This window comes from Trichechus manatus, unplaced genomic scaffold, assembly GCF_000243295.1.
Source record: "Trichechus manatus latirostris isolate Lorelei unplaced genomic scaffold, TriManLat1.0 scaffold00044, whole genome shotgun sequence".
Taxonomy (NCBI): Eukaryota; Metazoa; Chordata; class Mammalia; order Sirenia; family Trichechidae; genus Trichechus; species Trichechus manatus.
The window spans coordinates 9,990,201-10,016,390 of record NW_004443980.1 but is presented as its reverse complement, the minus strand read 5'-3'; the positions used below and the strand labels follow the sequence as shown (position 1 = coordinate 10,016,390).

At 36.4% G+C, this 26,190-nt stretch overlaps 2 protein-coding genes across 3 annotated transcripts in view; one reads left to right on the top strand and one right to left on the bottom strand.

The window, feature by feature from the left end:
* Nucleotides 1-26,190, top strand: part of GTF2F2 (general transcription factor IIF subunit 2) — a 181,408-nt gene that overhangs the window by 76,496 nt on the left and 78,722 nt on the right. The window lies entirely within an intron of this gene.
* On the bottom strand, nt 12,221-16,627 carry KCTD4 (potassium channel tetramerization domain containing 4). Its single transcript, XM_004376599.3, has one exon. The coding sequence runs from the start codon at nt 13,919-13,921 to the stop codon at nt 13,142-13,144; it is 780 nt and encodes a 259-aa protein (XP_004376656.1). The 5' UTR covers nt 13,922-16,627; the 3' UTR covers nt 12,221-13,141.

The window sequence follows — 26,190 nt, the reverse complement described above, 5'->3', positions numbered from 1 at the left end:
CGCCACCAGGGCCCCTTGATAAGAGTAGCAGCCTGCGAGTGCAGGGATAGGAAGAATTGTTGGTAGTTGTCTTTGGAGATAATCTGCCGCAGCCACATTAAACCACGTTCAGGGTTTGAAATTTCTTTGTTAGGATAGCTCAGTTTGTTAGGGTGACCATGTAATTTACTTTCCAAGCTGGAACATTTTTGAAAGTTAAAAACCCAAACTCATTGCTGTTGAGTCGATTGCAACTCATAGCGACCCTGTACGATAGAGTAGAACTGCCCGTATGGTTTCCAAGGCTATAATCGTTACAGAAGCCAACTGCCACATCTTTCTTCCACATTGAAAGTAAAAAGCAGCACTATTTTTAAGTGTGCTAGGATTCTCGGACTGTCCCAGGCAAACTAGGACTCATGGTCACCCTGGTTATAATTCATCAGGGGTTTTTCCACTTCATATTTACCTTCCCCCCAAGGGTATAGTCCTTTGGGATTTTAATTTTCTGTGGTAAGGAACTCTTTTAGACTTCCCACTTTGTGCAGTCTCTGGGCTCTGATTCCTGACCCCTTGCCTTGTGAAGCTGTCAAAACAGAGGGTCTCATGTTCCCTGTATTGGCACATGACCTCAGGGAGTCTTGTTTTCCCTATATTTTGGGAAAATAATGGCTCTTCAGGATAAAGACCCCGGTGATCTGCCCCCGTAAAGATTACAGCCTAGAAAACCCTATGGAGCAGTTCTGCTCTGTCACATGGGGTCGCTATGAGTCAAAATGGACTCAGCAGCATCTGACAACGACAATTCCTTATTAATTTGTGGTCTTTTTTGATACTTTTTTAGTATTATTAATAAACACATGAATATGTAACTAAATTATTTTCAGGGACTGTATTCTGGATTTATTTTGTTGTTAAAAAGAAGATTATGTTTCAAGAGTGGATTTTCCTCATTTATTTAAGACACTTTATGCATTAAATTTCCCAAATGCTGCTATTGTTATCATGACTGAAGAATTTTTCTAGCTGATACTGTCAGCTTCAGTGGAGAGACAAATTTGAATGTAAGATTTGTTTTTGCTTCAAGAAAATTCAAATTTTAATCATGTTAAATTCATAAACAAGAGGAAATTATTTTTAGATTTTTAAACTTAATGTAAAATAATCATGGCCGTCTTATTTCCTTCCCGGGATATTTTGGTCTAAAAGAGACATCCTCTCATCATCGCTCTTTTCATAGCCTATACTTGAGAGTTGTAGAATATGTTGTGGTGAGGGACCTTGGAAATACTGAATACACAGGATGTATTTGTGATTAGTACTTAGAGTCCCCTAGGTTTTGGAGAAGGAGCCGTAGTGGTGCAGCAGTCATGTTCTCGGCTACTAACCAAAAGGTTGGCAGTTCAAAACCACCCAGCTGCTCTGTAGGAGAAAGACCCTGGTGATCTGCTTCCATTATGATTACAGCCAAGAAAACCCTGTGGGGGCAGTTCTGCGTGTTGCTGTAAGTCAAAATGGACTCAACAGCATCTGACAAGGACAACAATTCCTTATTCATTTGTGGTCTTTTGTTGATACTTTTGAGATCTTATCCAGTTTTTATAGTTGTTTTCAGTGGGAGATTTGCTCCAAATAACTTACTTAGTCCACCATTGTAGGAACAGGTATAATTAATTTACTTGAAGTAACAGAAGAAAAAGAAACTGAATAAGAATTGATGTATATTAGATAAATACTTCTTTTCCATGAGATATAGAAATTCGCAAGGATTCCCTCTAAAGATGTAGAAGGGGGGAATTAGGGATTAGAACCATTATATTGTCTTTTTTTTTTTTTTTTTATGCCATGTTTCATTTTTTTGCAACCTGTAGATTTTCTGTTATGAAGAATTAGGAAATTATATTCCTCCAAACACAATTTGTCTTTTTTTATTGGTTATGTTTTTAGTGTGTGAGAGCTTTACGGATTAACATTCTGTTCTGCAACTAATTCCCCTGCTGTTTCACCTTAGTATTAATTGTAAATAGATTTGTACTTTTTTCCAGTCTTTTGATCATGCTATCCTGTTCCTGAATTGCTTATTTTCATTCATCTCTTCATTGTCTAGATTTCATCATTGCATCCCTTATTTTTTCCGAAAAGGGTTCATAGGTGTTTTTTGTTTTTAAACAAAATATGCATACTCTTCGGTTCCATTGCAGAATTTTATTCTATACTTTAGACTCAGTATTTTGTGTCTATCTTAGATATATATGTATATAATATTTTTGTATCCATCTAATGTATATATATTTACATATTTTTTACATACATGTGTAGATACATGTTTGTAAAATATGTGTGTGTGAAAGATATATATCTTCCTTTTATTCTTCAAAGCAGAGTTCTAGGCTATTAATAAATGTTTGTTTTGAGCTGGCTCAGAATATTCTTGTTGAAGAATAGATTTACTTATTGAACCATACTTTCCTTTCCTTTTGCTTTGTTCACCACACTTCCTGTCTTTATTTCCTTTGATGCTGAAATCTAATTTTTAACAAGCACATAATTTTGTCTTAATATAAAGCTCTGATTTAATTTGGTCAGTATGGTTTCTGTCATGTAAAACATGTTTGGTCATTTTATTTTTCTCTAGCTCTGTGTGTTTGTAGCAGAATGATTGTACTGTTATTTCTATAGGCTTATACTTGACTAATTATTTAAATTGCACTAATTGGTTGCTTTAACAAACTATATTTATTCAATTAATTGAATTGATTAAAGTGTATGTCTTAATGTTTTCTTCAGAAGGGTATAGTGACATGCAGAAAACATGAACTTTTCTTTAAAAGAGGTATATTTTTATACTGGTAAATTGCCAATCTCTTCAGTGGTCCTTACCATATATAGTCATCGAAAAACAAAAGTCCTATTCAGGTATCATGGTATCACTTCTCTCCATACACCTCCCTTTCTTCTCAGTGACAAGGAAAGTGTCCTTGTCCTTTCTACAAGGAAAGGATCATGCATTTCAACTAATGGCAGCTTAGAATTTATTAATTTTCTTATTCACAGTAGTTTTAAGGAAAGATATTGTTATTAAATAAATTAGAGTATAAAAGCTTGACCAAGAGAGATCCTTTGGGGAACCTTAAACAAATAGCTAAGAGTGTTTTAAACCTGTCAATTATTTATATATAAACATATGTAATATTCTTAAAAACAGTTTTCAGCGGGGGCTAAGCACTTTACCTCTGAATCAGAAAAGTTGTTTGATGAACATTGTTTTTCAAAGACGGAGAAGAAAAACCAGTTTTCTATTTTTCAAAGTTAGAGGGAGAATTCAGGTCAACAGATGTATGTTGTTGTAGTTGAAAGTAGCCTCTGGAACCTGACTGCTGACCCCCCTCAATCTCTCACTACAAAATTCAAAGACCTTAGACTTAAAGCCTCAGTTTCCCGTTCGTAAATTAGACGTGGCAATAACAGAAATGTTTAGCAAAGTGTCTGATGTGAGTTAAGTGCTCAATAAACATTAGTGACATTTTATTCTCATTTTTTGTTGTTCTGTTTTTTAAATTCTTTTTTTAATCTTCTACATGTATAATCTAAGCTCATAGTGGTGGGAGCTAGAATTTTGAAGAGATGGGTAAATAGACTTGCAGTTAAGGGTCTTTGACTTCAAAGACAGTGTTAAATAAGTGGCCGGTGTAAACGTATTTTTAAAATATGGGTATAGGACAGTGAAATACTTTGGACTGTACCACGTTACAATAAGATTTAAGAGAAATCTATCTACCATTAATGTGAAGCCAAGCAGAAGATATTTTTGGCAGCTTTAGTTAGATATAGGTTCAGTCCACAAAGATCTACCAAATACTGCCATTGGTCCTGGAAACCCTGGTGGCATAGTGGTTAAGAGCTCTGGCTGCTAACCAAAAGGTCAGCAGTTCAAATCCACCAGGTGCTCCTTGGAAACCCTATGGGGCAGTTCTACTCTGTCCTGTAGGGTCGCTATGAGTTGGAATCGACTTGACGGCGGCGAGTTTGGTTTGGTTTGGCCATTGATCCTATAAATCTGTATTTGATTTTATAAAAGATTGATGAGAACTAGGTTATCAGGCATCTTCCTTGAGTGCTTTGGAATAAAAATATCAATCCTTATCCTACTTGGTTATTTAATACACTATAGGTGTCTAGAAGCTAAAGGATGCCTAGTTTCCAAGGCAGCATTCTGGGCTATTTAACTATATTAGTCTTACTTGACATCTTCCATTTATTAGTTTGCCAATTTTCAAAATACTCTTTCTTACCAGTGGACTCTTTTACATGTATTCTCGTGTTTGAGTCTGCTGATGATTTATAATTTGCCTGCCAGGTGGGTGTGTAAAATAGGTTTTAAGCAACAACAGCTTTACATTTTATCCTATAAAGCTGCATAATACAAAAATAATTAGTGTATTTTTAGAAGAAAAGGTAAAATAAATCTATTAACCTGTGGATGACTGGGTGTTGCCTTTAAGGGGTCATCGAATTAGGTGTATATAACCAGAAAAACTCACCGAGAAGTGTCCTTTGGGTTACTTTTTCCCTGATATTTAAAAATAAGTATGTGAGCTTTAGCATCAGTACCCCACTATTTTAGCTTATGTGTAAAAATCTAGACGTATTTTTTCTTGATGCTTCTGTTGACATAGGCAAAAATGTTTAATTTTGTTTGAATTGCTTTATCACATGGTTATTAGTTTGGAAAATTGGAGATAATAATGCTTGTTACTTAGGGAACCAATGGCTGCCCTGCTGGTTGAAGCCTCAGGCCCCTACCCTGGTCTGAAGTTAGCTCCTTATGTAGAACCCTTTCTCCATTCATACCTTACTGTTTCTAAGAAACCAGCCATGTCTGACACCTACCAGCTTTCACCAATTCATTTTTCCAGTCTAGGTTTCTCTTTCCCCAGTTTTCTTAGCTTACTCTGTCCTAAAGTTTAGACTGTAAACTTTGAAACAGAGGATACAAGATGCTTTTTGATCTTAAGTATTTTTTTGATAATGTAGGGAATCAGAAGAGGATTTTTCCTTCTCCCTCTACCCTCATACTCTTCCTACACCTCAAAACAGAGGGACAGTGTAGAAGTTCACTATATTTCAGAAATCTGTAAATTTGTTCCTTTGTTTAATCAATGTATAAAATAAATACCTCCTATCCCTGGTGACACAGCGATTAAGTGCTTGACTGCTAACTGAAAGATCGATGGTTCGAACCAGTCATTCGCTCTGCAGGAGAAAAGACCTGGTGATTTGTTCCAGTAAAGGTTACAGCTTAGGAAACCCTATGGGGCGGTTCTACTCTGTCCTATAGTGTCCCTGTGAGTTGGAGTCGACTTGATGGCACACAACAACCACCACCCCATTTGCTTAAAGATACTCTATTTTTCTTAGATGTTCCCGTGAAAAGAATTTTTAGTTCACTTTTAGAAATCAGTGGTGGTTATTCCCTGTTGTTAGCTATTATTCTGGATTTAAAGGGATGCTCAGTCTAATTCTGGACCTGATTCTGATTCTGGACCTGAATGAGGAAAATTGACCTGATTTACAGAGGCTCCTTTCCTGGCTCAACTGATCTGTCAGTCACTCCTTTTCCCTTCTGTGCTTGTGGCCCCACACCTCTTAGAAATGGATTGTCTGTCCTATTTTTTTCTTGCAGCATACTTACCAAGCAGGCTGGATTCCCTTTTGGTTAACTTTGACTTCTTTCCTTATTTTAAGCTAGAGTCTTGGCTTAGTCTAATGAATGGAGATGACACCCTTTCTTCAATAATATCTTGCCCATTTTTCAAGGCTTTTGACTTCTGTTGAGTCTCTCACTGAGTTCCTCGTGTCTTGTCTGAAGGTAGTAGCACACAGTAGTGAAGAACTCGGCACTTTGGAGGCTGCTTACTAGCTGTGTGACTGTGGGCAAGTTGCTTAACTTCTCTGGTTCTCTGTTTCCTCATCTGTAAAATAAAGTTTCTAGTAGTACCTACCTTTGTCAGTTAGGACTAAGTATGCATAGCAGACAGACTAAAATATCAGTGACTTAAAAACATTTGTCTCTCTTGTACAGGAAGTCTTGAGTTAAGTCCAGGTCTGATTTGGCAGTTTCATGGTCACCAGCAGCCCTCTGCGTGATCCAGAGTGCCTGCTGCAGTTATAACCATCATATCTACATCCCAAGCAGCAGAATGGAGGCGAGAGGGGAAGGCTAGAGAGCTCAGCCAGCTTTGTAAACCTTCAGAGGAGCATACCAAAAGTCACACTTTAGAAGTTCTGCTTATATTCCACTGGTCAGAACTTGGTAACTTGGCCACACGTAGCAGACACAGAACACTGGGAAATCCAGGTTTTTAGTTGGGTACAGTTGACACCCCAAATCAGGGTTCAGTTGCTAACAAAGAAGGGGAGCATGGGTACTGAGGAAATAACAGGCAGCCTCTTTCGCCACATCATGAGACTGTTGTGAGCTTTCAAGGAGATAACAGCATGTGAAAGTAAGCAGTACAGTACCTGATACGTAGTAACACCTCAGCAAATGCCAGGTATTTTCATTATCTCTTCTGCACAAGGGCCTGATTTCCAGGACTTCCCACTTCCTCGGGCTCTTTATGATTCATTCACATTCTTTCCCAGGGGAAGTAATCTTTTAAAACATGACAATACCTAAAATTTACAGAGGCAACCAGAGATGATTTCTTTGAAGGGAAGAGATAGGTAGGTGGTTGCTGCTCCCTTGTTGGAAAACCATTAGTCTTTATAGAAGTGGTTTCAGCTTTTTTACTTTATTAGTAATTCTCGTCATAGGTGGAGTTGATACAGTTTGTTTTTACTTTGATTTTGAAATCTTCAACTGCTTTTCTTTTCTACTGCCTTTGAACCAAAAAAACCACTGTATGGTACAGATTCATTTAAACAAAGATAAAGTGAATTAAAATTAATTCTACTTGAAAATTTTTATTACACTCTTCAGTTAAATGGAAAGTCTTAGGATGATGCAGAATGAGGATTGGGAATGATTTTACTTAATAGGTAGCCTTTTGTTTTGCTAAACAACTCAGTGTTAACTGCCAAATTTGTATATGTTTTATATAAGCACAATTTTGTTTTTCTATATACCCATGTTATAGTGAATTTTACCATGTATGTAATAATACCTTGTTCTATAATAGCAAGAGAGATATAGTGGAACATCCTTTTTCTTGCCTCTTCTTAAGAACAATCTGCTTTATATTCACATAATCCAAATTTTGATTAAAACCAAAGAAGAAGGGAGGGAAATATAACTTGGAACCAGTATAGCCTACTTTCCAGCTTTTAAGGTAGCTGAATTTTTAAATACTGAATCTCAGATGTTATTTTTCAGCTGGAATGTAACAGACATGTACATATTGTAAAGGCTTATTGCATTTTTTATTTTTATTGTTTTAAAAATCATTCACCTATGATTTTTAGATCTTTTATTAATAATTATTTCCTTGCACAACTATGTACTGTCTTTCCCTTTTCTTTTTATAGGGATTTCTTAAAAATATATACATGAATGTTGTTGTTGTCAGTTGCTGTTGAGTCGATTCCCCATGTGTGCAGAGTAGAGGTGCTCCCCGTAGGGTGTTCAAGGCTGTGACTTCTCAGAAGCAGATCGCCTGGCCTGCCTTCCGAGGTGCCTCTGGGTGGGTCCAAACCTTTAGGCTAGTAGTCAAGCGCTTGCTTAACCTTTTGCGCCACCCAGGGACTCTGTATGTACCTGTATATGAATATCTAATACGTGGATAAAACCAAAAAACCAACCCCACTGCTGTCAAGTCAGTTGGACTCACAGGAACCCTCAGGGCAGAGTAGAACTGCCGCAGAGGATTTCCAAGGAGCGGCTGGTGGATTCAAACTGCTGACTTTTGGTTAGTAGCCTGATGCTTAACCAGTGTGCCACCAGGGCTCCATATACATGCCTAGCATCTAGGAAAAAATATACAAAAATCAAAATAGTTTTGTTAGAATGATAAGATCATGGGTGTTTACATGTATACTTGTTTTTAATGTTTTTAAAAACAATTATAAATAAAAATTCATCAAGTGATATGATCCTTAAAGTACTAAAAATGCTAGATGGTCTAGTTCTTTGTAGAACCACATTAAGTCATAGAAGGTTATCAAATTCAAACAACCACTGAGATGAAAGTATCATTCAGCATTTCTTAAGAACTTTAAAATTAGTAAGTATCTGTTACAGTGAAGTAAAATTAGTGGGGTGCAATTAAGTAATAATCAGTAGATTTGCTCAATTTTATATTTTAGTGATGTAGGAAAATATGTGCCAAACATCCTTGAGGACAGCAATCAAAATTACTTTTGAATGTTGGGCTGTGCTCTCATTGTCGTCCCCCTCTCCCCCAAATTCGTTACCTGCCTCACCTGTGATTCCAAAAATTTTTTAAAATTGAGATCTTTAAAAAAAAAAAAATTACTATTAAAATTTACTTTTAAATACCTGAAAGTTTTGGAATCCTGGGTTTGGGAAAAAAAAAGGAAAAAAAACCTGTCATGCTGTTAGGTTAACTGTGTTATATTTTTTGCTAGGAAACAAGTTTTTAAGACATGTAATAAAGAAGCATATTGTAATTGTCTCATACTTTAATGTCCAATTCAGTATATTTTTCTAAAACAACTAGTGATTGAAATAAAATTAGAGTTTCAGTAATTTATATACAAAATGCTTATTAACATTATACTTTCTTTATGTTTTGGAAAAAATTAATTAAACATAGGTCATTTATAACGGCTTATGATATTTATATCTGATTTTCAATTCATAGAAACTCTTGAACCATTGTGCATTTTTGTCAAGAGAAGAAGCAGGAATACAATCACTTCTTTATAAATTATTTTAGGTAATTTTTGAATTTCATCTTAGATATTTCCCTCTTCCCGGCATACTTTCCTTCATTGCCATTCTCTGGTGTTCGTAGAAGCAAATTAATTTTAATATTAGCTTAGGCAGAATATGATTAGGAAGATAAGTCTGCCATAGAAGAAGCCATTATATATTTCAGAGCTGAATACAAATAATTTCTAAGTTACATGCTGTTTTGGATAGTCCATATTACATTGCTGCTTTATTAGCAAGAGTAATTATGATTCAGATGCTGTAATTTTAACCTTGACTGACATCATTGCAGTTTAAGGCACTTAATCATAACATATTAGTGGTATCTTTAAGACTTCGTTACCCAGATATATTACTCCTAATTGATTTCGAATTGGTGATAAAACAGCTGTAGTGATGATTTTGTTGCTGTAGATTTTGTACATGAAACTAGAATATAAAAGTCCCAAGAAACTCGTTATGTAGCGTTTTTAAACTAATACAAATGCAAGCAGTGTTTGCCTGTAGCAATTTAAAATATATTTTTTGTATCATAGTATTTCGTGGCAATATTAGCATGCATTTGTTTAAAGTTCTCAGTTCTTTTCATGTCTAAGTAGAAAGCCTAACTAATGTAAATGAGTACTTTTGTGCCTATTGTTGCATGGTTGTATGGTGAAGATACTCTTAATGCTAGAAAAGTAGTGAGGTAGAATAATAGCCAATGCTTACTAAAAGTCTGTGATGGCTGAGGTACTTTACATACAATTCTAGATTTAATTTCAACCTTACAAAGCCCTGTCAAGTAATCTCATCATTATCCCCATTTTATTATAAGGATTTTGAAGGTCAGAAGTTGAGGGTCTTGTGTAATTTAAGGTCATATAGCCAGGAATTGGAAGTTAATGGAATTGGAACCTAGGTCTGACTCCAGAGCCCAGCCTGTTTAACTGTGCCATAGTTTTTCTCATGTCACTTTTGGATTGTACAAGTCATAAAAAGTTAAGCCCTTTCAGCAAGCCTGATATGTGAAAATCTAAATTTACTGATTGACAGCTTTCAGATATTCTTTACTTTTCTGAGATGATTCATTTCATGTTTTTTAAATGGCATGTTACAGCATTTAAAAATACTATCTGCTTTTCCAGAATTCAATTTCCACTTAATATTTTAGGAATACTTGAATTGTGAGATTGTATCAGGTGAGGCAAACCTATATTTTGGGATTCTGTATTCAAGACCTGCTTTGTGAATGCCTGTTTTGTGCCAGGTTTAGGTGTTTGAGATGTAAATGGTCTGCAAAACCCTGCTGGCTTCAGAACTGGCAGACCTGGGTTTCAAATCTTACTTCCACCTTTTACTAGCTGGGTGATCTTGGGCAGATTACTTAAACTTTTAAGTCTCTGTTTCTTCATCTGTAAAAAGAAAAGAATACTAGTACCTCTCTTAAGGTCATTGTAAGGATTAATTGAGATAATGCATATCTTTAGTATCTGGTATATCACAGCATCTGGCATGTAGTAAAACACTTAATAAATGTTACTGTTTATTGTCTTAAAATAGCATTTGAGTACAAGTAATTTTCTTTAAAAAAAAAAACAACACTAAGATTATTCAGTATCACCATCTTCAGTCTGGGACAGTAATCTTCCTTGTATTACTTGAAACGTTTCTTGTTCTCCACCCTGCCATATAAATTTTTAAAAATGTAGTAAAAACCATAAACATTTTTATTTTTCACATTTTAAGGACAGTGCTAGAATCATTGTGTGGGATAATTCCAAATACAGGAGCATATATGTTTGGCTCATGGCAACTCTAGCAGCCTTTTTTTAAAAATTACCTTTCTTCTGAACAGAGAAGATAGAGAGTTATTTTGTGGTTTATTCTTTGGAGCAGTGTTTATTTTTGAGGAAAAGATTTGAGGAAGAAATTCTTCAGTGACTACAAACAAAAATATTTCGACAGCTTCACTCCGACTTATAGCTGGTATATTGTGTGATTTCTTGAGTTTTCTGAAGGAAGCTATTTCTAAGTATTTTTAGAAAATAGTAAAATTAAAAGCTAGATATTTTCTCTACACTTATAACAGTATTTAGGCACTTAATTTGTAAATCCACATAGTCCGAGTGTAAGTAATTTTGAATTTAAAAATGGTCATTTGTAAAAAGTTACACAAGAGTAATCAATGTAATCATATTTTCTTTAGATTGTTCAGTTGCTTTAGGATAGTGTGAGTTATCAAAGGCTTGAAAAGGAATTAAATCTATCTTGATATGATTTTTTAGAGATATACATAAAAATGATCCAAAGATTTCTTTAAATAGTGTTTTCCAGTAATAATAATTTTGTAATAAGAGTTAAATTGTCTTTTTGTGACTTGATGCAAAAACTTTATTTGTAATACCTCTAAGGGGATTTGTTTAGCTATGTCTCCTATAAAAACATATGTCAGGGCTGTTTTTATTATGGAATGAAATCTCGTTAGAGAAGACCTTGCTTTGACATTAAATCACTGCTATTTTTTTCATTATCAAAGTCCAAATGCCAAGGAAGAGCCAGCTCATAAGCTGGAGAGGTATATGAACAGTTCAGTTGTAGTGACTGCTAAAATACATTTTACTGTTTTTTCCTGTATTCATAATTCCTTTAAATCCTGATTAAGTCATTTTAAAGTACATAAGAGATAATTTGATGTTTTAGGAGAAAACATTTTTTTCTTGGTATACATAGAAGATTATGAAGTTGGTGTGTAGTTTTTTTTTAAGTGGATTTTAATGTGGATTTTTAAAGACCTTTTGTACAAGTAGCTTTTAAAAGGGTTCTTTCAGTGTGTACTGCCAACTTTTTTATCGCCTTAGATGTTGTAACTAGAAGTCAGTTATAGTTCTGGTGATGAATGCTAGCTTTACTCATTGATTCTAAGCTTTTATATGTAATCAAACTTGATATATATATACACTAATTTAACTGTGTAACCTCAGTTGAGATTTTCAGAACTCTTTTGTTGAAGTTTATTAAAATCAAGATTTCGGCACCCATTTTAATGTTTCATTTTGAAGAAGCAAATTTGAGATATAATTTGCTCTTGGCTTCAAATGGTTTAGCTGCTCTTGGAGAAGAAAAAAGTGCAGTCACGCTGTATTATTTCTTTGAGTTACTGTATTATTTCTTTGAGGCAGTAATATATAAAACTTAATAAAATAACTTCTTATTTAACACAAAGTAAAGAAATTAATAAAAGCCTAAGGTTTACTATCAGATAGGTACTGAAAATAATCAGTAAAGTTCTTTTACAAGAATAATGTTTAATGATATTCATTTAATATTTTTGACCTTGAAAAAAACGAACAGATATTTAGGGTGATACTGAAAATCAACTTGTTTATTATTCTAACATCACAGTACCCCTCTGAGACTAAGTTACCTATGCTGTGTTGGAGCTCAGCCTGCAAATAAATGAATTTGCTGATTTGTTTACCTTCCCAGACCAGCCAGGGTCACTGTAACCTGTGGTTGACTATATCAGTGCATAAAATACTGTGTGAAATCATCGAGTGATATTATTTGTTTCTAAGGTGACATGTTTAACTTTTTGTTAAAATTACTAATACAAGCAAAGAAGCTAGCAGTGCCTTTTTTTTCTTTTTATTGTCATCCAACAGTTTTCTAGGAATTTTCAGCAAAATATCAATTCAGCTATAATTCTAGTATGAAATACAAGAAATAAGCTTTTGGTACCTGTCATTAAAAATTAAATCAGTAGCTGTAATACCTTCTTACAGTCTCATTTTGTTTCACTGTAGTTCTGTGTTAGTAGATCTGTACATGTGTTTACTCTCAATGGTTAATCTTACCAGTTCAGTATCTTTGTGATATTTGCCATAAGTAGAAAAGGATGTTAAATCTTACAGCCCCTTAAAATATTTTACTGTTTACTTAAATGAACGATAGATAATGTACATGCTTGATCATTATGCAAGTACCCAGGACATTCTGATTGAAAGACAGCTTAAGGAAAAATAAACAAATAGCAAAAGCATCCAGTCTTTATTCACAGTATGTAGAAGATCATTGTTTTCATTTTAGATGTACCAGTCTCACAGCAGGACCACCCAAAGAAGGGCATCATTAGCGACAGAATTTACATACCGTTAGCTCACAGTAATTGATTAGCAGCAGGGCTCTGTAGTACAGAGCTAGCTGGGCACGTTGTTTGGGATGCCTTTGATGCTGCGGTTATCCTAAGCTCGCTGGCTGCATGCTTGTTGCTTTGTTCGACACAGGTAATTACTTGATAAAATGAAGTGCATCACTGTGAACAATTGACCCTTTAGAACAGTCCAGGCTGGTCAGCAGTCTAAAACCACACTTTAAAGCCATCATGATAGCTTCAAACTTAAGAGTTTCCAGGGTGCACACAAAGGTGTTGTCTTCCTTCAGTACAAGTCGAGTGCCATTTTCAGACTTTATGAAGTATTTAAATTGAATGATATTAGACGATATTGAAAACTCCTCCGGAAATCCATCCAGCCTGCTTTTGGACACCAGAACAATGCGAGATTTTATTTTTGATATGAAATCAGGAGCATTACAGAAGATTCTCAGTCCTTGTGAGCGATCATGGTTATCTGTTATTTCCAAGAAAGTAGTCTCTCTGGGTGTTAGCTGTTCTTTTTCCCACCTGGATTTCACTTCTTCCGCCAGTCCCTTGAGCTGAAAGAATTCTGCTTCTTGTGCGAGAAGTTGATTTTCTCGAAACCCTTCAGGCAGTAGAAGTTCTCCATTTCGTAGGAAGTTGAGGACATGCCTGAAGAGGAGCCCATCCCTGTCTATGAAATAATGACCATCAGCATCAAACGGACAGAGGATTTTTCCATTTACTATACCTTCAAGAAAAGTATCTGGGTACTTGGTCAGTGTTTGCTTTTGAGTAATGTATAAATATCCACCAACGTTGAGGGTCATCAGTGTGGATTTGCAGTTCTTTCCTTGGTTAACATCTTCCGTGCTGTTGTGTTTCCCTTCATACTCCTTTTCTTTTTCTCTTCTATTTATTTTACGCTCCATTTTTGAAGATGCTGTTGCAGCTTGTTCCTCTTGGCTTTGAGATTTTTTAAAAAGAAACACTACCACACAAACACGCCTTTATTCAGTCCCAGCTTGGTGATGGAATGGAAATGCTGGCAGCATCGCCTGCGTTGTCAGCTGGGTTTTGCAGTAGGTGGCGTGTCAGCTATGTATGCAGGAGCTTTCTGGAGTAAGACAGGAAAAAGATTCATTTGCATTTAACTGTATCAGGGAAGAGATTTGTTGTAAAAGGATTTTCATATACTTTGAAGTAATGAAAGTTATTCAGAATAAATTGAATTTCTTCTTGCTGTTAAGCAGTTAGAAATGTTTAATTCTCCAGCTAAATCCATATCAAATACCTTTTAAACTATTTTTAATCAGGCATGCTTAATATTGAATAATACTGTTATTTTTTGGAAAATAATGTATATTGAATTAGTATCATTTTTTAAAAACGTAGTAAATCATTAATGGATTGCCTAAGGAGAAAGCAACTAGGGACATAGGATGTTCTCTCCTGTAAAAAGTCACACATTTCACAGTGGTGTAGTTATTTTTGAGACCCAAATACGAATATTTAAACCTGACACAGCACTTGAATTTGATTGGATTTGCATGTGATTCTGATTTTGGGATCTTTAGTAAGGGAGGAAAAGGTTTCTTAATGTCCTTGAACAAAAGGTTCTTTTATTTTTTTAACCCTAAAGGTAAAACGTCAAGCAGAAAGGATTTGCAATAATCATTTACTTTTTTTGTTGTTGTTAAGATTTCCTATGGAAAATTCATAAGCTTGAGTGTTCTTATTTCACTCTAAACCTGCTTCATTGCTAAACAAAAGCTTGGACTGTTATAGAAAATTCTCTAACTGTGTGTGTCTTGGGAAGAGAAGACGGAGATGAAGATTTAAAATACTGAGTATAGAATGGGATCTTGGTTAAGTTGTGGTTAACTCTTTTTTTAAAAAAATCCTGGGAGCTGAACAGTGTGAGCATGATGTTTTCCTCTTTCTTTTCCCCCCGTCCTCTGTAACTTGCCTTCCAAAGCATTTTAGGGGTCTGAGCTTTCACTTCTAGAATTTAAAGGCCCAGTGGTAAGAAATGTGAATGCCATCTCCAACACACTGTTATTGGACTAGTCTGTCTGCTGAAGTATCCTGAGGAACTACATTGTTCTTTGAGTTAGACTTTTAGGTTTTATATCAAATTGATTTATACTCGTATGGCATCAAAAGTATTTTTTAATTATTTAACTGCACGTTGGTAGAAATATTGGGACAGCTTTTTCTGAAAATGCCTACCTTTTATTTTCTTTAAACAATGTTATATTTTCTTCAGATATAAAAAAATTGTATCTGTAACTGTAGCAGATTTTGAATTTAACATTTATGGATCATTGAGATTATCAAAAGTCCATTGAAATTGACCTAGAAAACTAAGTTATAAAATCTGTAGAACTGAATTTTTGCTGAGACCATGAAATTCAACCTCCTCATTTTACCAAAGATGAAGTTTAGTGTTGTGTCTAGTACTTTATAGCTTGTTAATGACAAAGCCAACACTCAGACTACAGCTTCCCCTCAGTCCTGCATCATTTTAAAGTCTGTCCTTGTATTCTAACAATCTCATGTGTATTGATTTTGTTTTTGGGGGGAATCAAGTCTTTTCTATAGATACGGCTTTTAAAGAAATACTGAGTAGGCTTTTTGTTGTTTGGTACTCTGGAAATGTATTCATGAAATTCTTATATTCCCATTGCAGGGAGCCACTGCACATAGTAGTTCCCAGTAATAGCAAAATGAACTAAGGCATAACAATTTCATTTACAAATCAGCCTCTTTTAATGAATTTTATGGGACATAATCAATACAACATAACTATATAGTGATGGTGACAGTGCTGTAATTTTCTTGGCATGTTTAAATAAAGTGATGAAGTTGAATACTGTGTAACATTGGGTCTCCTTCCTCACACTTGATGTTTCCTGTTTGCAGATGCCTTCTTGCAGAAGCCCTGGCGTTAGTGCTACTAGAGGATGGGCCTCCATGGTATGGGAAGGGAGGTAGGAGGGGAGGCTGTACTGCTACAAATGGGACAGCAGACTTGTTCAGCCATCACTCCTGAGCTGCCTTACACTTGCTAACTCACTCACGTCTGGTTTCTGCTGTCCAGTTTTCAAAACTGCTGATGCATGTTCTTTTTTTCTGCCAGTTTGCCTTGACAGACTCGGAACCACCCTATCATGTGCCTCTAACCCTTGATCACTTTTTCTCACTCTAGACCTCACTCTGGTGTTCTTGGCTTCTGTACACCTGATACGTATGATTTGTTTGCTACTCATGACCTCGCAATAATCGTGTAACTGAAGCCTAGTCTTAGTGCCTGACCAGAAGCTGATATGAACCCATAGGACTTTTATGTATTCCGTTGCCCCCAACTTGCAGTCTTAATGAAAAATGGGACCCATCTTACCCCCCATCAAAGCAAGATGGTTGCAATGCACGGACATTACAGGGGTTTGTTGATCATTGCTGCCCATTGCCCTTAGGAGAAAGCCAGATTGTCTTCTTTTTAGTCTGTTCTATGTTTATATGTATCTGCTGATCAGGTCAACACAGCCCTATTATTGGTGTTGGGTGCCATCGAGTCAATTTGGACTCATAGCGACCCCTTGTGACAGAGTAGAACTGCCCCACAGGGTTTTCTTGGCTGCAGTCTTTACAGAAACAGATCGCCAGGTCTTTCTCCCGTGGTGTGGCTGGTGAGTTCGAACTGCCAGCCTTTCCATTAGTAGCCAAAAGCTTAACCATTGCACCACTAGGGCTCCTTTAACACAGCCCTGAAACTGTAAAAATGGTGCTTGAGTATCTAGACCAAGGGAAACATCTGTGGTTTATATGGCCATATTTCTCTACCTTACTGCAGATACAAACTTGAATTAATCAGTTCAGTGGTTGCAGCAGAAAGGCTTAACCCACAGGTCGAAGATAAGCTCACCTACAACCATTTGACCTCTAGACTCGAGGACTTCATCAAACTTCATGTAAGCAGAAAGATACAGAATTTTGCAAGAGAGGGGTCCTGTCATTAGAGTTAGATCACCCTATGTTAGACATCTTTAATTATGCATAAAAAGGACTCTTTAGGCAACTCAGAGAATTCTGAACAATGCCATTGTCAAGTCCTTGGCTGAGTATATTCTGTAGTTAATTAGGTCCATTGCTCCCAAATCCTGGCAAAACTTTCCAGTATGAGGTATTGCTATCTTCTACCATCTACATTAGGCAGAATTTATTCCAGGCCAGTGGGAGAAATTACCATCTTTTCTACCAATTGCTGATGGGAAATGAGATCATTGTCATCATTATGATTGCCCCATTTATATGCCAGTGATAATTCCCATGCCATGGAAAGAAGTGGAACCTCAGCAGGAAGGTGCTTTTCCTGGTCGGGAGATACAACAGATCACTCTTCTATGAAATTCAAACACTTCTTTTCAAGGAAAAGGGATAGTCTTGGAGCTACCTTTAATGTATTCCGTATCCACATTCTCCACCTCTACCAGATCTTTTTGGTTGTTTTCACCTGTATTTTTCTATGCTGATCTTCTGAAGCGATTCTGTATTTCTGCCCTAGACTTCCCCACATTTTTTTTCAAGTTTTTTGATCTATGACTTTCTTCCACACTTGAATTTGATACCCATCTACCTAACTCATGATGATATATTTACCTTTTCTATTTCCAAAAATTGGCTAACCTTTGGACATCTGACATTCATGCCCTTCTCATTCCTCTTTGCCTAGACCTCCCTATACTTTTCACAAAGCTGAAGTTTCTCTTTTTTAATGTGTGGCTTACTTGTTCATAAACCAAAAAAAGCACACCTGTTGAGTCGATTCCGACTCACGGTGACCCCATGTGTTTCAGAGTAGACTGTGCTCCATAGGGTTTTCAGTGTCTGTGATCTTTCAGAAGTAGATCACCAGACCTTTCTTCTGATGCACTTCTGGGTGTATTTGAACGTCCAACCTTTCAGTTAGTATCTGAGCATTTAACCGTTTGTACCACCCAGGGACTCCTTGCTTCTTCATAACATCCTGTTGATAGCACTGAATGTGAGAAACATTCATTTTGATGTTCAGCTATGTTTTACTTTAGCTTCTTTTTGCATGTTAAAAAGTAAATTACACAGTATAGTGTGTTGACATATTTTAAGAATCAAGAATTTTTTTCCGTGTTAATCTAATTCTACTTGAATGTCAAAACTTTACTTTTATTTTGAAATGTGAAATTTGTCTTTATTAAGTGTTGCCTGGTCCTGGTATTATACTAACACAGCTACTGTACAGCTAACTTATTTAACTCATTTACCACAGTATCTCACAAACTAGTTAGAGTGCATAAATCTGCCTAGGACTCACTGGGTGTAACTCTTGGCAGGACGATCCTGTGGATATGGAATTCCAGTCAGATGTACATCCTTGTAAACCTTTTGCACTGCTCAGTTGAGTCTTCAAAGAATCCCAGGGAACTTTGCTACATTGGCAGATATTTAGCCCTATTTGGAGAGTATACAAAAGAATAGAGCAAAAGGAGCACAAATAACAATGGCAGTTAATGTAAAAAAGTGAGAAGTTCAGGTAAAATTCCATTCCACGTGTTATTTGCTACAGAGGTAATCTTGAAAACAATTTATAAATCATATTAATTCATACTTTAAATATACTATGGGAGATGAGTGTTTCAAGGAAACCTGTGTTTTATAGTTTTATGAGCAGAAATCATACCTTACATTTTAAAAATGAGTTTTCGTAAAGTATGTTTTATGCATTTTTATTCATGGAAAATTTTATTGTAACCTGATGAGCAAAGCACTTCTATGGGCCGTCAAATGAACATTGAAATTATATTGTTGTACAGAACTCGTATTTATAGTGCTATTTGGCAAATTGGAATTTTAGCTTCTCTTTGGAAAGCAGATATTTTAATTTAAGAAAAAAACATTACCTACAGTCTCAAAATGAGGGACATGACTTTGAAACTCTTGTAAAGGTGATATTGTTGTGAGTATCCGTGACCAAAGAGGGTCTCTGCTCCCAAATGTTGTCCCCTACCACTGTTCCTTCTGTTCCTTCCTCCTTTTCTCTTGTGTCTTTAGTGATAGAATGGGGCGGGGGAAGGAAAAAGGGGGTATGAATAACAGGACAGGATATGATGGTCCATAGGAACAAATGCGGGTTTTTACCCACAGAGAGTAGAGTGATTGTAAATTAGGGGTGGAGCAGTCTATCATATTGCACATTTTCCACATTTGACATTTTTGAAATTAGGTCTTAAAATCTTTGGCTTATTATAGTTCAATGGCAGTATTTTGTCTTTCTTAGTGGTACATAAAATAATGGTGAATATACAATTGATGGTGTCTTAGAATCGATGAAATATTTGAGCAACTCAGAGCTATTCCCCTACATTACCAAAAAATAAAATTGAGAGGGATAGATAGAGGGATAGATAGAGGGATGGGTGGATGGGATGGATGGGATGGATGGGATGGATGTATATGGGCTGCAGTTCTCAACCCAGACTGCATACTAGAATCATTTAAGCAGGTTATAAAAATACCACTATATCCTCCCCACACAATCCAATTAAAGCAGAATCCCTAGGAGTGGGTCCAGGGTGTTAGTATTTTTTGAAAAGCTCCGCAGGTGGTTCAATGATCAACCAGAGTTGAAGGACCACCATATTAAAGAAACTGATGAACGCAGGTAAGAAGACTTATCTCAGAGGTGTTCTTAATGGTGGGGACTTAATTTCTACCCTGTAGTTGTGAGAATCACTTAATATCAAAGAACCTTGAAATGATAAAGAACTAAACTAATGTGTGGTATGACACTATTACTAATTAAACGTGGTAAAGAGAACAAGAGTTACTGAGGATGAAATCATAGAAAACTTGAATCATATTAAATTGATTGAAAAATATGTACCATCTGGTTGTCTGTAAGTATTTCATTTATATTGTCTCCCTCAACTATACTGCAGTCTTCCTAAGTGCAGATGTCTGTATTTTTCTTCCTTTGTACCCCTCATCACGTCTAGTACAGTATTTGGCACTATTTGACTATAGTGTAAGTCTGTTCTCCGGGAAACTTAATCTTTCCTGGAAGGATTTGTTTTGTGTCTGTTTACATAATCACTTTTGCTGTTGTTTTTGAATTCCCTCCAATTTCAAGTGCAGCAGCTAAAGCGGAATAGTACCCTTGAATGAGGGTCTGACTAAAACAAACTTGGAGAACTATGATTTCCCTGTCCCTTTCCTTTTATTATTGTAACACAGCATCGCTTTGTTTTTTATAAAGCCGTATTTTATTTCTGGGTTTTATTTAGCTCTTATTTTTGAAAGCAGCTTTGGGAGTATGGATTATATCTGTTTCTACCACATGATGTCCTCATCTGTGTTTAGGAAGTTTTTATATTGATTATTTATGTTTGTGATGTAACAAACAAAAAGGAGACTGTAGTCTGAAATATAGGTGGAATGATAACTTATAAAATTGCTTTGTAAATATTAAAACATTATACAGATATTTGTTTTAAAAACATACAAATTTTTGTTTTTAAAACCTTTGCTCACTTACTAGGTTATTTCTTTGATCATGGCATCTGTAGGCTGATGGAACAATCCAAACTCCTTCATACAGTTAAAGCCTTCATCTTTTGATTTTTTACTTGAGCATACCTTTCTATTCCCTATCTGTTCTTTCTACTCCTGGTCAAGCAGTCTTGTTATTCTCAGACACTCTGGTTATTTCATTCTATGTGCACATAGTCCTCCGAACAAGTCTGGTAGCTATTTGAGGAACTAGCCTTTGACTCTTGCTTCCTCCTTGTTTTCCTACGTTGGAATCTGTGTTCTCTTTTACTACTGCATAAAACACATCCATTGCCAGAAAGGACCCTCTTAATTAAAGCTATAATATATTTCAGTATGTTCCCTACCACAAGAAAAGTTTAATCCATAAACATAACAGAAACATGCTCTTGTTGCTTTAATCACATTGCTGTAACGAGCTATTTTAAAGGTGAAGAGAAGACAGGGGAGAAGTTAAAGAGCAGTACTGTGGGTGAGGAAATTGAGATTTCTTAGTTCTTAGTCTACTCCTCAGATTTTTGTTTCAGTATTTGATTTATAATTGGTAATTCTCAGTGTACTAGACATACACATAATTTGAAACATGTTACATAAGCAGATAGAGCTCTTGAGAATATTTTTATGAGTACTTGTTTGTTGCCTTTGAGGTAAATATTCAAATGCTGACTCTGTAGTTTACTGAAATCTGAGCATGATCTTTTAAACTCCTGAGGATTAAATAGAGACCAGAATGTCAGCTCATAAATTTTAGTAGAGTAAGGATCACCTTCTTAATAAATAGCTATAGCAGCTCTGCCTAACTGGTTTGTTTAGATGCCTAGTGGCTTGTATTAATAGGCATCACCCTGAGAATGACAGGCAAAGATTTGCTACGAAAATATTTTAAATGAGAAGAAACGAGTATTAAAAATTATTTACCCTTTAAATGCACTTGCTCCGTGAAAATATTCCTTCAGTCCTTTTCCAGATAGGGTAGACACAGGAGTGATGTAAGAGGCAGGACGGTAGCTTCAGAAGTCTCAAAGATCAGTCCAAAATCTTGGTTCCTAGCCCACTGGCCTGTGTTTTAACTTGACTTGCAAGTGCTCTTAAAAGCCTCCACATTCAGCTGATCCAGAGTAGTCTTGTGGAAATGAATGCCCATAACTTCCTGATGCCTAATAACTTCCTTACATACCTAATCTCATTACTTACATGCTAATGCTAATAAGCACCCTTCTGCCTACTTACTACTTTAGCTTGTTCAAACTGGGGATGCCCTTAACTGTGAAACTGTCATGGGTTATTTCTCTTCAGTTCCTCAACACAGAGTTGAGAGATATTGAGTTGGACAACCCAGCTTAGAGCAGGTGTACGTATATTAGGCACCTTCTACACATTTTATTATCGTTCTTCCAAGAAACCATAAGTCTGAGTTATAGGTAGAATCATGAGACATGAGAACTGGAAGAGATCTCAGAGATTCCAGTAACTTTAATATATAGATGCTGAGGTCCAGAGATATGAAGTGACTTTCCCAAAGTAACACCGCTCTTTAGTGACAGAATCAGAACTAGAAGCCTTTAATTTTATTGACTATGCTTTGTGTACTTACCCTTTAAAAATTTCTCTCAAATATTTTCTGGAACTGTTGTTGTTAGGTGCCATTGATTAAATTTCAACTCATAGTGACCCCACGTGACAGAGTGGAACTGCCCTATAGGGTTTTCTAGGCTATAATTTCTCTCTCTTTTTTTTAAATTGTGCTTTAGGTGAAAGTTTATGGTGCAGATTAGTTTCTTATTTAAAAATGTATACACAAATTGTTTTGTGACATTGGTTGCTATCCTCACAGTGTGTCAGCACTGTCCCCCTTTCCACCCCAGGTTCCCCGTGTCCATTTGTCCAGTTTTCCTGTCCCTTCCTGCCTTTGCGGCTGCTTTTAGGCAGGTGTTGCCCATTTGGTCTCATATGCTTTATTGAACTAAGAAGAATGTTTCTCACCATATGTTATTGTTTGTTTTATAGGCCTGGCTAATCTTTGGCTGAAAAGTGAACTTGGGGGTGGCTTCAGTTCTGAGTTAGCAGGGTGTCCAAGGGCCACAGTCTAGAGGTTTCCTCCAGTCTCTGTGAGACCAGTAAGTCTGATCTTTTTTTGTGAATTTCAGTTTTGTTTTACATTTTCTTCTGCTTTGTCTGGGACCCTCTGTTGTGACCCCTTTCAGAGCAGTCGGTGGTAATAGCCAGGTACCTTCTAGTTCTAGGCTCAGGCTGGTGGAATCTGTGATTCATATGGTCCATTAGTCGTTTGGGCTAACATTTTCCTTGTGTCTGTGGTTTCTTCATTTTCCTTTGCTCTGGACGGGATGAGACCAACAGATGTCTTAGATGGCTGCTTGTAAGCTTTTAAGACCCCAGACATTACCCACCAAAGTAGGATGTAGAACATTTGCTTCATGAACTGTGTTATGCCAGTTGGCTTAGATGTCCCCGAGACCATGGTCCCTAGGCCTCAGCCCCAGTAACTCAGTCCCTCAAAGTGTTTGAATGTGTCTAGGAAGCTTCTATGACTTTGCCTTGGTCAGGTTGTGCTGACTTCCCCTATATTGTGTGTTGTCTTTCCCTTTACCACAGTTAACACTTGTCTACTATCTAGGTATCTTGAGTTTTTATAACAGTGATCTCATACAATATTTGTCCTTTTGTGATTGACTTATTTCCCTCAGCATAATGCCCTCCAGATTCATCCATGTTGTGAGATGTTTTATGGGTTCATCATTGTTCTTTATCATTACGTAGCATTCCTTTGTGTGTATGTACTATAATTTGTTTATCCATTCTTCTGTTGATGGGCACTTCGGTTGTTTCCATCATTTTGCTGTTGTGATTAATGCTGCAGTGAACATGGATGTGCATATGTCTATTCGTGTGACGGCTTTTATTTCTCTAGGATATATTCCTAAGAGTGGGATTGGTGGATCATATGGTATTTTTTTATTTCTAGCTTTTTAAGGAAGCCCCATTTTATTTTCCATAGTGGTTGTTCCATTTTATGTTCCAACCAGCAGTGATAAGAGTTCTAATCTCACTGCAACCTCTTCAACGTTTGTTATTTTCTGTTTTTTAATTCGTGCCAGTAGTTGGGGTGAGATAGTATCTCATTGTAGTTTTGGTTTGCATTTCTCTAATGGCTGATGATTGTGAACATTTCGTCATGTGTCCATTAGCCACCTGAATGTCTTCTTTGGTGAAGTGTCTATTCATATCCTTTGCCCATTTTTTAATTGGGTTGTTTGTCTTTTTGTAGTTGAGGTGTTGAAGTGTTCTGTAGATTGTAGATATAGACCTTCGTCGGATATGTCATAGCCAAAGTTTTTTTCCCAGTCTGTAGGTTGTCATTTTATTCTTTTGGTGAAGTCTTTTGATGAGCATAAGTGTTTAATTTTTAGGTGCTCCCAGTTATCTAGCTGATCTTCTGGTGTTTGTGTATTTTTAGTTATGGTTTGTATTCTGTTTATGCCATATATTAGGCCCCCTAGTGTTGTCCCTATTTTTTCTTCCATTATCTTTATTGTTTTGAGTTTCATGTTTAGGCCTTTGATCCGTTTTGAGTTAGTTTTTGTGCATGGTGTAAGGTATGGTTCCTGTTTCATTATTTTTTACAGATGGACATGGGTTTTGCCAGCACCTTTGTTAAAAAGACTATCTTTTCCCCATTTAATGGACTTTCGGCCCTTGTCAAAAATCAGCTGACCATAGGCGGATGGATTTACATCTGAGTTCTCGATTCAATTCCGTTAGTCTGTGTGTCTGTTGTTGTACCAGTACCAGGCTGTTTTGACTACCTTGGCTGTATAGTAGATTCTTAGATCAGGTAGTGTGAGGCCTCCTATTTTGTTCTTTTTTCTTCAATCTGCTTTGCTTATCTGGGACCTCTTTCCTTTTCATGTAAAGTTGGTTATTAGTTCTTCTTTCTCGTTAAAGAATGCTGTCAGTATTTGATTGGGATTGCTTGATATCTGTAGATCACTTTGGGTAGATTGACATTTTCACAATGTTGAGTCTTCCTATCATGAGCAATAGTATGTTTTTCAATTTATGTAGATCTCTTTTGGTTTCTTGCAGTAGTGTTTTGTAGTTTTCTTGGTATAAACCAGAAAAAAACCAAATCCATTGCCATTGAGTCGATTCTGGCTCATAGCGACCCGACAGGACAAAGTAGAACTGCCCCATAGGGTTTCCAAGGAGCAGCTGGTGGATTTGAACTGCCAGCCTTTTGATTAACAGCCAAGCTCTTAACAACTGTGCCACCAGGACTCCTTTCTTTGTATACCAAAAAACAAAAAGAAACCAAACCCATTGCCATCAAGTCGATTCTGATTCATACTGACCCTGTAGATCAGAGTAAAACTGCGACATAGGGTTTCCAAGGAGCGACTGGTGGATTCAAACTGCCGAACTTTTGGTTAGCAGCCATAGCTCTTAACCACTGCGCCACCAGGGCTCTTTGTATAGCAGGCTATAATCTTTATAGAAGCAGATTGCCAGGTCTTTCTCCTGCAGAGCTGCTGGTGGGCTCAAACTGCTAACCTTTCAGTTAGCAGGGAACTGGGTGACAGAATATAGATAAATAAAATATCAACACCAAAGACATGTGTTCATACTCTTTTGTTTGCAAGTAGCAGAAACCAATAAGCAAGCTAATCTAGCAAAATATTTTAAAAAGAGGTAGCGGAAGAATTTAGGATACTAGAATATTTCTCAGAATCCAAAGAACAAACGACTAAGCTTTAGGAAAAGCAGGCCTTCAGTAGTATGAGCTTAAGCACCTTCTCTCGAGTGCTGCCATGAACATGCCCTTCCACTGATTTCCAGTGTGACTCCTTAGTTGAAAACTCTAGTTCCAGAGGGAGAGAAAGAACCAAAAGCTATTGCTCAGACTGTTCGTACCACCATCAGTGACAGCCCCCTCTTCTCCCAGTCTAAATCTTACCTCTTTTCAAGGTCTATCCAGCACAGATAACATTTTAGCACCTTTATTTTTGCTTTCTCTACATAACTCTTCTTGATCCCCAGCTGGAGATAATCTCTTTTTTTCTTCTCCTTTTTGATCCTAATACTCTCTGTCTCCTCTTACAACCCTTAACAAATGTTCCACTTTGTCCAGTAGAATCCCACATGGACCATGTGGAAGGATCAGTAGTTGATCAGTTAGATTAAAAGTAGGGAGTCATAAAAAGTGGTATCAATATACATTTCTTCATACCTTAAATATTTTATCTTAAACCTTAAATGTGCGTTAAGTCACCAGTATACATGTAGGACGAGTATGGGATGCCGATTGAACATTTGCTTTCTCTCTCTCTCTTTTTTTTTTTAATAATTAAACTGTAATTTGGTTAAGATTTTTAATTTTGGTTTCTTTTAAAAGGAGCAAGAATTTAGACACTGTGAAACAGTATGAATGTATAATCCTTCCTGACTTTGTGCTTTTCCCTTGGTCTTTGGCAGTTATCTCACCCATATCTAATTTGACAGGTTTTTTTTTTTTTTTTAAGCAACTCACCTTTATATCAGGTCTTACCAAAGCATTCAACCTAGTTTTCATAGTAACATCTCTTTTCCCCCATACTCG